At 38.0% G+C, this 17,454-nt stretch overlaps 1 protein-coding gene across 6 annotated transcripts in view; it reads right to left on the bottom strand.

The window, feature by feature from the left end:
- Positions 1 to 1,630: 1,630 nt before the first annotated feature.
- The window catches only part of atp11b (ATPase phospholipid transporting 11B), a 59,682-nt gene continuing 43,858 nt past the window's right edge, over positions 1,631 to 17,454 (bottom strand). For 2 of the 6 annotated variants that reach the window (XR_004340446.1, XM_032571878.1), the window contains 2 exons: positions 8,663 to 8,826; positions 1,631 to 2,232 (listed from right to left, as the gene is read on the bottom strand). Coding sequence is in view for 4 of the 6 variants with exons in the window: in XM_032571878.1 (XP_032427769.1) it covers positions 2,151 to 2,232; positions 8,663 to 8,826 (246 nt within the window). In the remaining 2 variants the exon portion in view is untranslated. Of the gene's footprint in view, positions 2,233 to 8,080; positions 8,827 to 14,654; positions 14,792 to 17,454 lie in introns of those variants that run through there. The other 4 variants (XM_032571877.1, XM_032571879.1, XR_004340445.1 and 1 more) reach the window with 3 other exon arrangements.

A 17,454-nucleotide genomic window follows, 5' to 3' on the forward strand; every position in this document is an offset into this window, starting at 1 on the left:
AACATTGATGAAAAAGTTTCACTTATAACATGGAAAAAATGTTTTGTTATAATAAGTGAAATCATTTGCCAGTGGAACTAGAACTCGGTTGCTAGGAGACGGGCTGGGCTTGGCTGGGGTTGCTAGGTAACGGCACAGTGCCGTTGAACTGATTCATATTTTTATTAATATTAAGTTATTATTGACTTAAACAAGCTCCAACTTTTTGCTGAAAAGTTAATTGTAAACCAGTTTTGTCTTAAATCAAGTGTAATAATATTTGCACTAGAAACTAAACCAAACTTGGTAAGATTTTGTGTTTTTGCAGTGTTAAAGAACATCAACACCGACTTCCAAAAGCTTCTCACCATTACGCAGAACGATAAATTATTACTCTGGGAAACGTTCAGGAACCTGGTTATGCATTTTCCTGCCTTGCATCCTTAAAATAATCCCTGCGGTTTGTGGTTCTGTAAAGCTAAGAGGCTTTTGGTCGCCAGGCTGATGGAGAAAAGGCATTTTTCACTTCAAAAACACAAAATCCTACAAAGTTTTTGGTCTAGTTTCCAGTGCAACTGTTACTAATGTACAAGCAACTTTTCAGCACAATATATGAGCTTGTTTTAAGTCAATAACTCTTTAATATTCATGAACACTGCTAGTTATAAGTGAAACAATTGAAATAAGACGTTTTTCCATCTTAAATGTCCAGTTCCACTGGAAGAATAGTTCCCTTATAAATGGTACTTATTCATCAATATTAAGCCATTACTGAGTTAAAAACGCTCCTGTCTTCCTGAAGAGCTACTGGTCAGTTAGGTGTGTCTTATCTTATGTGTACTGAAATATTTGTATTAGAAACCAGATCAAAAATACTTGGTGAGATTTTGTGTTTTTGCAGTGCAGGGAACAAGAACAAGGAAACAAGAGGCTCTAACAGTTTCATCTGCAGCTCCATCAATTGGATTAATTATATGGCTTTTAAACATCCGGCCTCATCCGGGGAGAGAAGAGGGCACAAAAAATAACTACAACTATATCAGCTTCAATCAGGCACAAAAATAAAGAGCTACACTGCAGTCTTGATCCGGTCGGTCTTTGGTACCACAGTAGATTATGTTGCAGGTCCCGGCAGAACCTCTAGATGCTACAGAACTCGTTTCTGTCTGACCGGGAGTTTAAAGGTGCAGCAGTGGATCAGACAGATTCCTGGAAGCAGCGGGATCTTCAGCTGAGCTCCGAGCATTTCTCACCGCAAAAACAAAAAAAAACAAAAGCTTACAAAGTATTTTTTGTCTAGTTTCAACTGCAAATGTCTTCATTCACTTAAATTAAGACAAAACTAACTTACAAGTCACTGTTCAGCAAGAAGTAGGAGCTTGTTTTAAGTCAATATTTCAGTTATATTAATGAAAGTGTTCCACTGGCAGCGTTTATCTTCTGAAAAATGTCTTGTTACAATTGAATAATCTGCTTAAAATAGAGTGTCAGGGCCAAAGTAAGAAAAATATAAAAATAAAATTTAGGAAAAAAAATTCGGACAAGAATAAAGTCAAAATAAAACAAGAGTAAAGTTCTTTATTCTTGTAATACAATTTTATTCTCGTAATTTAATCTTTCCATAGTTTGGCCCTAATATCGTATCGTCCGATGGAACTAGTACTTTTACGTCAATCAATATTAAGTCATTATTTACTTCATAAAAGCTCCTATATCTTGATGAAAAGTTTCTTGTAAGTTAGTTTTGTCTTAATTCAAATGTACTAAGATATTTGCAGCTGAAACTTGACCAAAAACACTTGGTAAGATTTTGTGTTTTTGCAGTGTTGGCAACATTCGTAGAAAAAAGAAAAAGGTCTGGATCAGAGTAAGTTTGTTAAGATTCAGGTCTGTTTTCTGTCCAGAGGAAAGAAACCGATGCCTTTCTTGTTTTTTAAATGTGTTTTTCGGATCATCTTTCAGGAATCTGATATTTCCTGTTCGTGGGCTGATCGCATCTTCTGACCCGTTTCATTTCCTCTGATGCTCGTCTCATTCTTTCTATGAATCTGTGAGCCGCAGGGACACAAAGACGCTACGGACCCAATCCTGCCTGGTTCCCACTGATTTTAAACTGGAGTGGGCTCGTAAAACGGTACCGGTGTGTGTGTTAGGGGTGGCGGCCGTGGGAGTCAACAGCGGCTGGCCTCGATGGGCGACAGAGTCAGGATGGTGCGGTCATTGGAGTAGAAGTTCTCTGTGTCGCTCCAAGACCTGGAAACAGCAGTGACTGAAGGTTAGGAGACAGGCGCAGTGCGTTAGTGTGTGTGTGTGGGTGTGTGTGCGTGGGTGTGTGTGGGCGTGAAACAGGAGAGCTGAGGTGTCAGTAGCTATAAAAAACAAAAATGATCCCAATCAATCAGGCTGGAGGAAGCAGAGAGGATGGGTGGATGGATGAGGGAGGAGTTAGTGATGGGTGGATGAGTTAGCGGTGAGTTCCTGAAGTCTCTCCTCATTAAACCATCGTTCAGCTTTTACTTCAGAACGCAGGTTTAGTACGAGAAGCGTTAGCAACCAGTAACAATTAAAAGAATTGGTAATTAAGCTTCTGCAGCAATTGAAAGTAATTACAACTGTAACTAATTGATTATTCTGACGATTAATCGGATACAAAATTGCTGAGTAATGCTGAGTTTTTCATTCAAGCATTTCAATTCCTTTTTTAAAGTAAAAAACAAACATTTCGTATAATGCAACAACAGAGCATTCTGTTAGTGTACGCTTGTTCATTTGTAGCAGGGCTGAAACGATTAATTGATTAATCAGATAAAGTATTGGAACAATCTGCTGAGTTTTTCATGTAAGCAATTCAATTCCTTTTTTAAAGTAAAAAAATAAACATTTTATTCCTTAAAATGCAACAACAAAGTGTTGTGTTGGCCATTTGTAGTAGGGATAAAATGATTAATTGTGATTAATCGATTATTGAAATAATTGTCACTGTTTGAACAACAGGAATCAATAACTAATGATGTATCAACTTTGAGGGGTGGAAAATTTTGGGTCACCAAACGAAGGAAATGAGATTCAGTGTAAAAGTGGCCTGCAGAGCAGACGTTTTGTTGTTTTATTAGTGACACCTGTGTTAATATCTGATCTGCCTCTGAGCTGATCTCTGTGGAGTTGAGATGAGACTTGATTCACTCAATACATGAGTAATAAAAAAGGAGGAGAAATAAAAAAGGAGAAGAAAGTCATGATTAACGAGCAGCAGATCGCTGCCTCCTGCACAAACAACAAGAACGCAACAAGGTTTATCTCAACCATAAGTCAACACCCAACTCTTGTCTTTTCCAGCAGCCATTATACAGCAGTGAAACCAGCTGACCAACCAGCTGCTGTGGTTGCTAGGTGACAGAGGCTGGGCTTCACTGGGGTTGCTAGGTAACGAATGACAGTTAAAAACTGGGAGGTTTTTGAAACAGCTCATTCTCCAGACACCAAAACACATTAACTTATTGCCAAAGAACAGCTGGGTGTTTCTTTTAAATGCTTGGGTTGATTTTACAAGCAGTTGAAACTCAAATGGAGCATAAAGACAAACAAAATGTGAATTTTGCTCTAAGAGTTGGTGAGGGGAAGAACGAGGCCATCCAGGGTCTTTGACTTGGCCTGTGACTCAGATGGTGAATTAACCGGAGGCGCTCACATGCGCTACATCACTGTCTGAGCTCGTCTAACAGAGGGAGGAGGAAGATAAAAAACAAACATCTGAGCTCTGGAACCATCTCTAAGTTAAGACGACCCTCAAAAAGCTTCAGGAACACAAACCGAGAACAGAACAGGCCGATTTCTGACAAACTCACTGGGGACATTAGCAGCACATGAATAATTAATCTGAGATTAATGCAGACTTTAGACACAAAAGGACAAAAACACACAGAGGAGGAGGAGAGGGACAGTGACATAAGCAGATCCAGGTAACATTGTATACAAAATATTACAGGCAGCCCCAATGCAACAAAATGGTTGGATGTTCTTGTTTTGTACTTCCTGTCGGATGGGGGTAGTTTTTCCAACTCCGCTCAGCTGGAACATCAGAAATTATAAAACAAGCGCACCCTGTGTGTTGGCCTCTTCCCAGAAGCAGATATAAGGCTTCAGGATCCAATAAAAACAGTAAGTAGATACAGGAAGTAGCAAAAAAAAAAAAAGAAAGAAAGAAAAGTGCTCCAGAAGTAGAACTACACTTCCTAGATCCCATATTCCTTCACTTTTCGATTTTCACCGAACTTTGGTTCTTAAAACAAAGTGAGCCAGCTATGACTCAGATGATGCACCACTAATAAATTTAATAAATAAATATTTCTGCTACATACTACTATACTTTTCCTCTATGGCAGTATCCAAGCATTAAGGCCAAATTCACTCTACATTACCAAACCATTAATAATCCTTTTTCTCAATCTGAAAAGAGAATTGTAGGTGAAAAAGGTATTTTTTTTGCATATTTGGATACTATAAGGTTTGCATATTTGGATACTATAACTACTTTTCCTCCATCTGCAGAGTGTTAGGAGAGAATGCAGAGGAATAAAACAACTGCAGATTCTATTTATTGACTTCATTGTTTCCATTATAGTAAAAAGCCGACCGCTGCAATACACATTACGTCTGCTGGTTTTTTCTTAAATCCTGTGGGAGGGAACAAATTGGTTGTGATTTGTCACTTGGAGGAAACCAATTGGTTGCTTCGTGCCAAGGTCAGAAAACAAATCAATCAACCCCACAGGAGCCAATTCATCTAAATTGAATCATCATTTAATGGGACAATCTCAGCCTGAAGGTCTGTGTTTGTTTCAGAGAAGTGATCTGGACAGCAACACCGCACAGCCGCAAGCAGGGAAACATGTTCACCTAAAAATACTGTCAATATACATCTGCTGTAACACAGAGAGAGACGCACCAATCAGAAAATGGAGGCCAATTTCAGGTCTGCAGGTTTTGTAGAGCTTTGGTTTTGTTTTGTTCTTTTAAAAAACTCCATTCATAAAACTGTTTTTTACAAGAGTTTTATCAGAGCAAAAGGAAAGTAAAACTGCTGCGTCAGAGTAAAGTCACTGTAGTACGAATTTTTACTGGTAATTTAAACAAAGACACTAATGTATTTCCATTCCAAACTATCTTTACCGAAATGAAGGTTGTTTAAACACCTGACAGTCGGTAGATTCAATTTGATTGGAGACCAAAGTTACAACATTTGTTTTATTTTTAGCTGCTGTGGTTCTCTTTCACACTGCACTGAGTCAAACGATGCAAACCCTTTGAGGAACCTGTTCCCTCCTCGCCTGTGGGGGCGCTGCACCAAGAACCACTGAAGAAGACACTTAGTGCCACTTCCTTCTTCATGACATATAAACAAAAATGGAGTACTGACAGAAATTAGTGATTGTAGTGTTTCTCTTTTGTCTTTGGTAAAAGACAACGAACCATTTCTCCTGCTACCACTAGCTTAGCACATTTGTTTACCCAGAATGCACTGTGTTGTAGTCCTCTTCCTGATTTGGAGCGGTCTCTGGTCTGCTTGGTGTTCACATATGCATTTCCATTAACTATAAAATTAACCAAATTGAAAGTAGGAAAATAAATTTACTTAAATAGAAGTGTGCCAATTTTGAAAAGCTTTTATACTTTTTTCCCGGCTGTATGAAATTTTGTGTTTACTGCAAAACTGTGATAGAAGCAATTTTTCCCGTCGTGCTAATTTGTCTATAGCAGCAGAGCTTATTTATGGCCACTGGACTCTTTGGACAATGTGGAAAAATGTTTGCATCCGTTGTTATTTTAAGTTTTTCTCTCTCACAGCTGTAAGGAAGAGAGAATCAATAAAAATGACAAAAACTATGATCAATAATTAAGCTACAAACTGATCAAATTGATCAAAGTTAAAATTTTTGGACATTCTTTAATTTCCACTTACAAATACACACATTAATTAAAAAAAAAAGGAAATTTGGCAACAAAAGACAGGAATGCGACATCTTCATTACTGATCTAATCAATATCTGGAGTCCTGAGACATTTTGAGAGTATCGACAGCTCAGCAGAAAGGGCTGGTCACGTGGTCTGATCAATGACCCACAGAGTCGCCGGGATTCAGGTGGACACAATTATAGAAACTGCAAAGACCTGCAAACTGAGAGCTGAGCCTCCAAACCGTAAAACCTCAACATTTCATAAAATCACCTGGATCTGCAGCGCTGATTAGCTGAAAGCTTCCAAGCTGCACTGAATGGATGTCATGCTATGTTACCATCATTCCTAAATAACATCTGGGGACCCACAATGCATTGCTGCCCAGTGAAATAAAAACATTAATAAAAAAAGAGTCTACTTCCCACCGCTTTTTGTAGCTAAATATTTAATGTTTATAGTGTCAGTAAGCATTTAATATTTGGATATTTTATGATTATACCAGCCAGCCATTATCACTGTGATGAGGTTTCGGCTACAGATACAGCGTTGGCCGAAGCCGATCGGCTACTTCATGAAGTAGTGATGTTGTCTGTTAAAGTGCATAACAAACTAAAGGATTTTCCCTAAAAAAACCCGCTTCCCATCTGGACATCAAACGTTCATTTAAGGATGAATCACAGAAGAACAGGAGACAATCAAGACAGACAGACAGACAACACCACAGATCATAGCACATGGCAGAGACAGACAAATGGCAAATACATTTGCAAAGGAGTCGGTTTTACAGACAAGACAGCCGAGAAGCTGCGTCTCCATTGATCATGTAACCGCGCAAAGTGGAATCGCAAAAATAAATTCGCTTAATGAGAGATACCAATTTCAAAAAAACTCAATAAAACTTTTATTATTTTTACTGTTTTTCAGATGCATCAAAATTTGTTTTTCACAAAACTGTAAATATTTTGGTAACACTTTATTTGACGGGTTGTGGATAAGACTGTCGTGACACCGTCATAAACATGACATAACACCATCATAAACATGACATAACACCGTCATAAACATGACATAACACCGTCATAAACATGACATAACACCGTCATAAACATGACATAACACCGTCATAAACATGACATAACACCTGAACTCATGAACAGAAGTGAGTAACTTTAAAAATTATGTAGCTTTATGTTATTAAAGCTAAAGTTTAATTAGTAATACTTTTATAACAAATTAATGTCAGATCATGATTTCTTGGTTAAAGTCAAGTTGTCATAACAAAGACATTTTAAATAATGTCAACTTTGTATTAAAAGTGTCATTATTTACTGAATGACACGTTATGATAACAGTCATAAATATTCATTTAGACTTACTCATGTTCATGAGTTCAGGTGTTATGTCATGTTTATGACGGTCTTATTCACAACCCATCAAATAAAGTGTTACCGATATTCCTTTGTGTGATGCTGGTTTGTCTACTGCAGAAATGTTTACAGGTAGTAACTGGCCTCCTTAGAAGATGCACATAAGTGTTTACCTTCATCGCCGCCATGATTTTTAATGATTTATTACGTGAACAAACCTGTTCATGTGTGATTTTAATTTAATTTTTACTTAGGAGTAAGAAATGCAATTGCAAAATTGCATTTTTTAGAAATAAGTGTAAGTTTTTCACACATTTTTATTGGAAATGCAACTCATTAAATGCATTTTGTGCGAGGCACGAGCATCAATAGCTGCGATTCAGTTACAAATGTGCGAAAATGTAGAGAAAATACAGTTTTGTAATTGCAATGTTTCAGTTAAATAACAAATTCAATTAAAATCACATGTGAATAAGTTTGTTCACGTGATAAATCATTAATTAACACGCTGCACCATCATCCTACTTCCTGTCACTTCCTCGTCCTTTCCGCCAGCAGTAAGACCCGGTTCATCAACTGACTTGTTCGCTTGTCACCATTAAAAAAAACTTGCTAGATGATAAATTGTCCCAGAAGTTATTGAGATAATAATGTTGTTTTGAGACCATTTTACAGTAATGTAATGGCATAAAAACACATTCTCAAAGATCAACGAACTTTAAAATCAAATTGACTGGAAAGAGAGAAAAGAAAAACGATAAACCATGCTAGTGGTTCATGCTAAATTAAATTAGCTTTAATTTATCGTGCAAGTGAATGTTTTCTCTTTTATTGCGACAGGCTTAAAACGTGTTTCCATTGCAGTTTTGTGAAATACACCAATATTGAAAACACTTCATATTAGCACAAAAAATATTTTTTCTAAATTGACTCGTTTCCGTTAAGCAAATTTATTTTCGTAATTCCAATTAGCGCAGTCATAGCCAATGGAAACGCAGCTGCTGATGTGTGAACTGCGATAAATAAAAATATCGTACCGAATTGTTCCTGGTCACAGAACAACCGTCGTACTCTGAAGCGTTAACCTCTAAATTTTTGGTTTCATTGCCTTTCCGACTCCAAACCCGTTGGATGTGTGTGTTTAATCATGCTGTCACAGAAGAAGTCTATAAGTGTTTGATCCACTCATCTTCAGCCTCCAACTCTTTCCTAAAACCAGCCTTTAAAACCCATCGACACTCTGCTTCCACACAGCTCGGCGGGATCACGGGCTAAAACACTCGGAGCTGCTGCCCAAATCAAAAGACGGTTCATCGGGATTCACAATAATCGTTTCTCGTCGACGCTGCAGTCCTCCCCACCTGTTGCTGCGGCTGGATGTGTGGCAATTGTTGACGCCGGCCTTGCATTGTCCCGTCATTTGTTCCAGGAGGCGGGCCAGGCGGGAACAGCCGCTTTGCCCATGTTGGTAGCAGCACAGGGACTCCACACAGCTGAGGGCCTGCGCCTGCGGGGCGGATAGAGACTGCAGGAGAGCAGAGACGGTGAGAGCAGAGAGAGCCAGAACAGATGTGTGAAAAAGAGGAAGCATGGGTTAGTGAAACATCATGAGCAGAGGGAAGAGAACAAGACAGCAGAAGAGATTGGTGGATAAAAATGAGAAGAAGAAAAAAAAGCAGAAGTTAGATCAAATAGATTCAGTTGAACTGTTTCTGTGTTGGGAAGATGATGCCGCATGCTGTCTGGGTGACGATGAATTACAGGGAATACACACAACATGCAACAACAAAACGGGACAAACAGGAATGTACAGACTGTCACACCGGAAAACAAAAGACTCCCAAATAAAATCCTGAAAGTATCAGGTAGTATGAGAGCCACGGAAAGAAAATATAAAAATAACATAATGAGAAAAAGTTGCATGAGAATAAAATAGAAAGAATACGAGAATAAAGTCGTAGTTTTCAAGTAATATTGGAGGAGAGAGGCTGATTTTTACTGCTTCTTATCCAATACAAGACCATCTCCATGAATGTCATTATCTGCCTACAAGTACATATATTTTAGTAATTTCATTTAATAAAGGGAAACTTATATTGATTTATTCCACAGAGTGATACTTTTCAACTTTGATTATTGATTCCAGATAATGAAAAACTTCAAATTAATTCCTCAGTAATTGTGAATATTACAATAAAAATAATTTCCATCAGACATTACATAGATATTGACTTAATAATAATCACCTTTGCAAGTAGGTTAAGCCACAAAATGACACTGTAATGGATTTTGTTGGAAAGTTTGATGAAAGAAAAAACTCAGGTAAAAAAAAATGCTGCACAAGCAGCAACAAAGTCCTGTAAGTACCAATACCTGGTTCAACGACAATGGTTCCTTTACTGGCCGGAACCCAATAAAGACTCTGTGGGGATTATTGTTGAGAGGAAGATGAGAAACATCAGAGCCAACAGTGCAGGCGAGCTGACTGGCGGTTTTAAATCAACCAGGGCGTTCTCAACACGTCAGCAGGAAACAAACGCTGATTACCTCCAAGAAAAGCTGCAGAGATGCAGCAATTTATGTAAAAGGAGGCCTGAGGTATTCAGTGTGTACAACACATAATTCATGGACAGTTTTCAAAAGGCCTTCATTTCTGTTTAAAAAAAAAATCCTGTTTCTCACCTTGCAGAAGACAGAGTTTATAAGCTAAAATACAACAACATTTTATGTTTTGAAATCTCTCTCACACCTGACTGGTCCAAGAAATTTACCAAAAAAAGTCTAAAGTGTTGTCACTAAGTTTTTCACATACACGTGTAATCTAGAAGTCGAGGTTCATGCAAGTTTCACTGACTAAAATTTAAGACTTTTTAAGACCATTATGAATAATATTTAAGGCAACTAAAAAAAGAAACGCAGGGAACAAAAACTGAAATTTCTGAGGTCTTTTTGTGGCTCTTAGTTGCAGTTTTGTGCCTGTCATATGGATTATTGCTCTCTAGCTAACTAGCTAGTAAATTAGCTAGCTGCTTCCAAGAACTAACTAGCTTGCTAACTTCAGCTTGCTAGTTAACTCTCTAGTTAGATGACTAGACCGTTAACTAGGTAACTAGTTAACTCTGTAGTTGGCTAGACAGTTCATTAGACTTAACTCTAGCTAGCTGGTCAGCTACCTACAGAATTAACTAGCTAGCTAACTTCAGCTAGCTGGTTAACTCTAGCTAGAGAGCCATATGCTAGCTGGTAAAGACTTGTTTGCTTGCTTGCTTTCTAGACAGTATTATCAGTTTGTTACTGGTCACCTTAACCACCTTTGAGTCACTAGAGAACGCAGCGAGTCAAGACGTCTGTGCACAACTCAAACTTTTACTTAAGAGAAAAATCCTGAGACAAAAACTACATAGAATACATGAGATTAAATAATCCTGTCACAACTAAATATTAGACCCATAATTAATGTATTTAATGTCAACTTACATTTTCTTTAATGGATTTCAGACATTTTAAGGCCCTAACTCTAAATAATTTTAGACTTTTAAAGGATGCGTGTAAGCCCTGGAAATTGTACCACTGAAATTAATCAACTTTTCATTGATAAATGCACTTTTAAGCAGTGGATCGTAGTGGAGGGACAAAAACTAAAAGTCCATGTTAGCATTTATATTTGTGATGGATTGCTCCGCATGGTTTAAAATTAATTTACGATGAAGCAAGGCCTTCTGATCTGATTAACAAGCAGCAGCTCTTTGCCTTTACTGGACGGGACTCCACGTTTTGTATGAAATAGATTTTGTTGCTAATCAGATTTATCTGAGATCTAGTGAAGCATGGGTAAACACAGCTGGCCAGAAACATCTGGGATCAGATCGTTCCTCTGATCTGAGTCAGCACCCCGGAGACGGCGAGTGACGTAGACGAGGCAAAGCCAGGATTAGAGAAACGGAAAAAGGAGCGGAGTCAGGTTACACTCTTTGGTTGCTCACAACAGAATGAAACTGGGGAGCGTTGGGATTTAGTAATTCATTGTTGAAATTAATTACAGGAGGACAAAGAGGCATCAAAATTTAAAGTACCAACTGAAAGTAAATTCATAAATAACTAAAAACTGAATTTTCCATTTAAGATGATAGAGGATATTTGAGGGAGTTTTATTTAATCTCTTTGAGGCCGTATTTGCTAAAGGTGCAAGCCACTGTCCTCTGGTGTTTTGTTGCACCAGAAATATGAGACGCTGGCGTCAAGCCAAACTTTTGCTTCTTGGCTGCAGACAGCAAAACACAAACAAATCAAACTCCACATAATTTATTCTCAAACTAAAGTGCTCTTAGGAGGAACTGCAAGTAGCACATTCCTCTGGTTATGGGTCACTCATTCGATGGGCATCAAGCAAAACCAATCCATAAACGTTAAGCACTAGTGTTTTTGTTTTTTGTTTTAAATGTTCCACATTTCAGTCAGCAAAAATAAAGTGTTGCAGGTTGACAGGCGACTGTTAGGTTGCGCTCGCAGTAAAACCAAACCAATGGGATTAAAAGAGAAAACAGCCTGAAGAGTGAAGTACGAGTATTTTGAGGGAAACGTGAAACTGATGCTGCACACGTTACAGAGCAGGGTGTTGCTAGGCAACCAAAGAGTGGGTGAGTTGCTAGGCAACCAAAGAGTGGGTGAATTAGCTGACTCAACCAGCCTTGGTTAGCTAGCTATGGGAGGTTGAGCGCCGAAAGCCTTTCCTCCGCCTACATCCCCCAGAATGCAGTGCGGTTCTGCAGAAGACTTCAGTGAAATGATATTGATCATTCCTCCCATTTGGGACAAAACCAAAACTGTGATCCAAAGGGAAATAAAAAGAATTTATTTATATTAACCCTAAAACAACAGAGCCCACAGACGGCTGCCTCTAACATTAAAAGCATTTAAATTCTCATACTGGCACAAATTTTGTCATTTAGGAGAGAGAGGGGGGTTTTTTGTGTTTCGTAGTTAATGATGTCACAGACTGCTGGTTCACTATTGGTCAGAGGGATTTGCATTTTCTCCAAAACATTTGTTATTGCTTGACTTTTGCAAATGCATTTGCTTGGCTCTTCAAAGCAACAAACCAAACTACATTTAAGAGTCAGTTTCATATTTTAACTTATTAAAAGTCAATTCTACAGTTTGATTATGTCTGTAAAGTTTATCTGACTATTGGAAGGAGGGTCAGAGTTCGAGGCACAGGTTACCTGCGTACGATGCAGTCCCTTTCAGATGTTGGCATGTTTTTTCTTGGAATTGTTTTGGTTTAAAATTGCTGATTTTTGTTTTTCAGAAAGTTGTGGTAAATTTTTTTCAAGCTTTATATTTGCCATAAAATGGTCACATAACTTTTCCTTTCCTTGTCTTTTGCTCATCAGGTTATAATCCCTCCTTACCTGAGCTGACCCTGCATCACCGTCCTGCTGCTGGCCTCGGGTCTAATGTCTCCTCCCTGACTGTCTGCGCTTTCTATTGCAACAATAAAAATTTACTTTCAATATAACCAACAGTGAGAACAACTTCTGTACAGAAATTACAGATAACATTAATATTTGTGTTAACAAGTTTAATAAGAGATGGTACTGGAGAGTAACTAGTCACAATTTAGCTAAGATTATCTCAACTTACGCCGTTTGTTTGGAAGAATACTGCAAAGTTTTCTTTCGTTTGGCTCTGGCTGGTTGCAGGTTCAGCTTTCAAGAGACGTCATGAAACACAAAATTAAATTATAAGCGCTAAGCGGATTGGTCAGAAAACAAAACAAAGGTCAGATTTATGGAAACGTTGCGATAACTGGCGAAAATTGCAAGTCTGTGCAAAATTTGGCAAAAATTTGTTACAATCAGAACTTCCTGGAGGTAGCGGCGGCCAGTTATTGTATCGTTTATTATTTATCGTGATGCATTTCTTTGTAATAAGAATTTTGATTTATTCTTGTCACGATAAATTCCAATGAATGATGTTTAAAATCCTCCAAAACTGTCAGGATTATTAGTTTTACCACTGTTTAATGAAAGTAACAATAAGTATCAATAAATGTAACAACATTACTAAATGTAGTTACTGTGTGAAATAAATCACACTTCTTTATGAGACTGGTGTCCTAAAGAAACGCTTCACATATGGTGCGTTTTTTTAAGTATTCGTGTTAGTTGGGCTGTGATTGGTGTGTCATGTAGTCACAGACATACAGTCACCTAAAGGAGAAATAAAAGATAGTTTGTAGAGTCACTTTAATCAATATCACAAAGGCACCATGAAATATTGTGATAAAACTTTAAGTCCATATCGCCCACCTTAAGTGTAGCGATAATAAAAATATCGTGATTACGATTATTTATCGCAATAAATCTCAATCATGTTCACCCCACCCAATGTTAAACTATAAAAAAAATTAAATATAAAAAAAATACTTAAAAAATGGAAAAATAAAAGGATTTCATGAGACACCAACAAATTATAAGCAAACAGATGATCCAGTGAGTTTCACATGGCTGAATGAAAACACAACCAAGACGATGAAGCCGGCATGCCAACAGCATTCTCTCTTCGTCTGAAACCTGATCAATAACAGCGATTGGTGATCTGAGACCAGGCTAGGGAACGTCAGGTACTACCATGGAGGGGCATGTCTCAGTAGCTGCGTTTCCATGTAACTGGGCAATTTGACATTTTGAAAGTTAATTTGCTTAAAGAAACATGGCAATTTTGAAAAGCTAAAACGTTTTGCTTCAGGGACGAGTTTTTTTTCTTTTTTTGGCTGTATTAAAATTGTTTTATTTCACAAAACTGTAGTAGAAATACTTTGTCACATCACATAAATTATGTGATCAACAACCGGATGTTACTACTGGTGGAAATGACAAAGGAGATGACAGGAAGTGATAGGATTATTGCATGGTATGTTCTTTAATAACTTGTTGCGTGAACAAACTTATTTACGTGTGATTTTAATTGAGTTTCTTATTTAATAGAAACACCAAAATTTCTTAGACATTAGCAGAATATTGACAAAGTTTTGTGCACATCTGTTATGGAAACGCAGCTACATTCAATCAATCATGAAGGGAAAGATGAGTAAGTAGGACAGGAAACTGGACCATGAGACAAACCGTATTTCTACACAACAATTAAAATAAAACACCAATATGAGGGTAACTGCCACACAGAGGCATGGGGGAATGACCAGCGGTGCAGGTCTGAGGCAAACAGTGGGGCTGTGCAGGTTGCTGTAGCTGTGAGGAGGTGGACAGGGTTAGTTGGACCTCAGACCAAACAAGGCCAGTGACGGTAAAATGGGGACAATGGGAGAGAATGCAGTACAGATCAAGGTACTACCTAGGGGAGCATGAGTCTGGGCCGGGGGCGGCAGGGGGAGGATAAGCAGCTAGCAGGTGCCAATTGTCCTCCCCTGGGCTCCGCTGGGCTTTAACAGGGTCATATTCTGGGCCGACTGAACCCTCACCCTGCTCCATCTGAAGGACACAAGATGCTCACAGTCAGCCCTGCTGGCTTACCGTCAGTCAACCAGGTAGACTGCAGGTAGGCCAGCGACATACAGACGTAACCAAACTGCAAAAACATATCCATGTTCGTCATTTAGTCCTTTACTGAAACACATTTACCAAGCAGGAGACAGCAGCCATACTTTGAATCTGTGTTAAAACATCTTGGACCAGCAGATGCCTTGTACGACAGAGTATTAGGGCCAGGAAGAAAAACGTTATTACGAGAATAAAGTTGTGATATCATGAAACCTCAAAACTCAAAAAAGCAGTCAAAATGAGGACTGTTGAGTGGAGTTATACTTTGGTATTGGTTTTACAAATTATTCATTCTCATAATTCCACTTTTTAATGTTTTTCTGGTAAGCCTGGCTCTAATACTCAATCGTAACCTTGAGTAGTTGTTGTTTTGGGATTCGATAAAAGACTAAATAACAGAACAGTGGATACAAATTCAGTGCTGCTCATTAAGCAACTAGCAAATTAGTGGATAAACTGTTAATCAGTGAGTCAGTCTGGGCTGCAGTTTGGGAGTTTAACTGATTAGGGGAAGAAGTTTCGGTCTTGAAGATCTGACCTCTGCCAACACAGCAGCTGAATGCGAAGCAGCCTGTTATTTCACAAAGGAAGAGCGTTTGTTTACTTACTGGTTTCTGTAAAAGTGTGTCAACCTGACAGATCAATAGCTACCGCTGCTTTAGAAAAGGGCTTAAAGAATTTGACAAATAACTGAAGGACTTTTATTTCCCACAACAGAAAGAACAAAAACAAGCAAACAAAAAAGAAAACTGAGCATACTGGCTGCAGGTTGTGGAGAGTTGAAAGAAGGTAAAAAACTAAGCAACCAATGAGCTTAAGACAATTTCTCACGGGAAAAAGGGGATAAAGGAAAATCTACTAGCATCTGAACAAATTAACCTGCTGCAGAGCCATGACAACCCATGAGAGCCGTCTGGCTCATGTTGTCACTTATCTTAAAAAATTAGAGATAACTAGTGGTGCACCGATTGTTGTTTTCTGCCAATTCCAAATAATTTCCTTATAACTGATATAACTGTTATGAGGTCTGTATCTTATGAAAAAAGTTGATGGCGAGATCTGAAAAGTCACTAAATGCAGCAGAAAGTAGGCCGGTCATCATAATAAATTATATTAGATCATAAATTGTCCCAGTAATTGTTGAAATAAACAACAACTTTGTTTTGAGACTACTTTCAAGTAATAAATTGAAAAGGGCAGTAATAGTGGAAGTTTGCCCTTTCAAAGACCAATAAAACATTTAGCACTGGAATTGGAAGATATTTTAAATATCCAAAACCAAAAACAATAAATACAACAGAAGTAAAACAAAAAACAACTAATTATGATGTCTCTGCAGACAAAACAGCCCTTCAAAATATATTAGTCATCAGAAGTAAAATGATCAAGTTCATTTTAATTTATCGTACAATTAATTAGTTAATTGCTTATGGTGAAGTTGCTAACAGTGCAGACAAAACAAAAGGAGAATCTGGCTGATTTTCAGACCTTAGCAGAGATAAATATTGGTTTCATATCCATCGCTGATCACCTAAAATTAACAGTAAGCCGACCGATAGATCGGTGCACCCTTAGAGATAACGATACTGAATCATCGAGCAGAGGAATATGCAAAGTGTATTTTCCCATAAAAATTTACAGACATAGTTTGAAATATCCAAATTAAACAAACAAACCTCTTCAACTACAAACCCCCGCTATTTTCTTCAACAAAACCTAATGCTACTCTGAGCATTTCTCTTAAAGATTGCAACACGTTGCAAAAATGTATGCCATTGTTCAAAAGATTCCCACAATGACAGCAATCTGTCATGCTCCTAATACTACAGAATCATGCTGCTCTTTAACCCAAACAAAGTTGCTCATGCAGCTTTAGTGAGTAATCAGTCCAGAGGTGTGGATCTGTCCAAACCATGCAGGAGGTCGACTCCGAGATGAAGAGGCCATCTCAAAACGTGGAATCAGTCCAAAGGATAAAAAACAAGCCTGAGATGCACCAAGACATAAAAACTACCATGTGTGCTTCATGTTCTGCTTATAAAACTACGGCATGCCAGGTGAGAGGTCAGACCTGACCACATCCAAGCGTGGAGCAGCAGAGTTATAGTTTAGAGACTACATGACCTCACAGAACTAGGTCCACGATTTGACAGGATCAGGAGAAAAATAAATAAAATAAAAATCAGTACACAGACACTAGCTGCGTTTCCATTGACCATATAACTGCGCAAAACTGTAATTACGAAAATAAATTTGCTTAATGGAAACACGGCAATTTAGAAAAAACTTTGCGAAAGTTTTTGTACTCGGAAGAGGAGATTTTTTTATGGCTGTATCAAAATTGGTTTATTTTGCAAAACGGCAATTGAAACATTTTTTTCACATCGCATGGGTCACCTGATCAACAACCAGATGTTACCACTGCTGGAAATGACAAAGAGGAAGACAGTTGGAGGATCACAGTGCAGCATCTTTTTTATGTGAACAAACTTATTCACATGTGATTTTAATTTAGTTTCTTATTTAATAGATACACTGCAATTGTGAAATACTGTAGTTTTTTCAATACTAGCGGAATACCAATAAAGTTTTGC

Source organism: Xiphophorus hellerii, chromosome 9, assembly GCF_003331165.1.
Source record: "Xiphophorus hellerii strain 12219 chromosome 9, Xiphophorus_hellerii-4.1, whole genome shotgun sequence".
NCBI classification, from domain to species: Eukaryota; Metazoa; Chordata; class Actinopteri; order Cyprinodontiformes; family Poeciliidae; genus Xiphophorus; species Xiphophorus hellerii.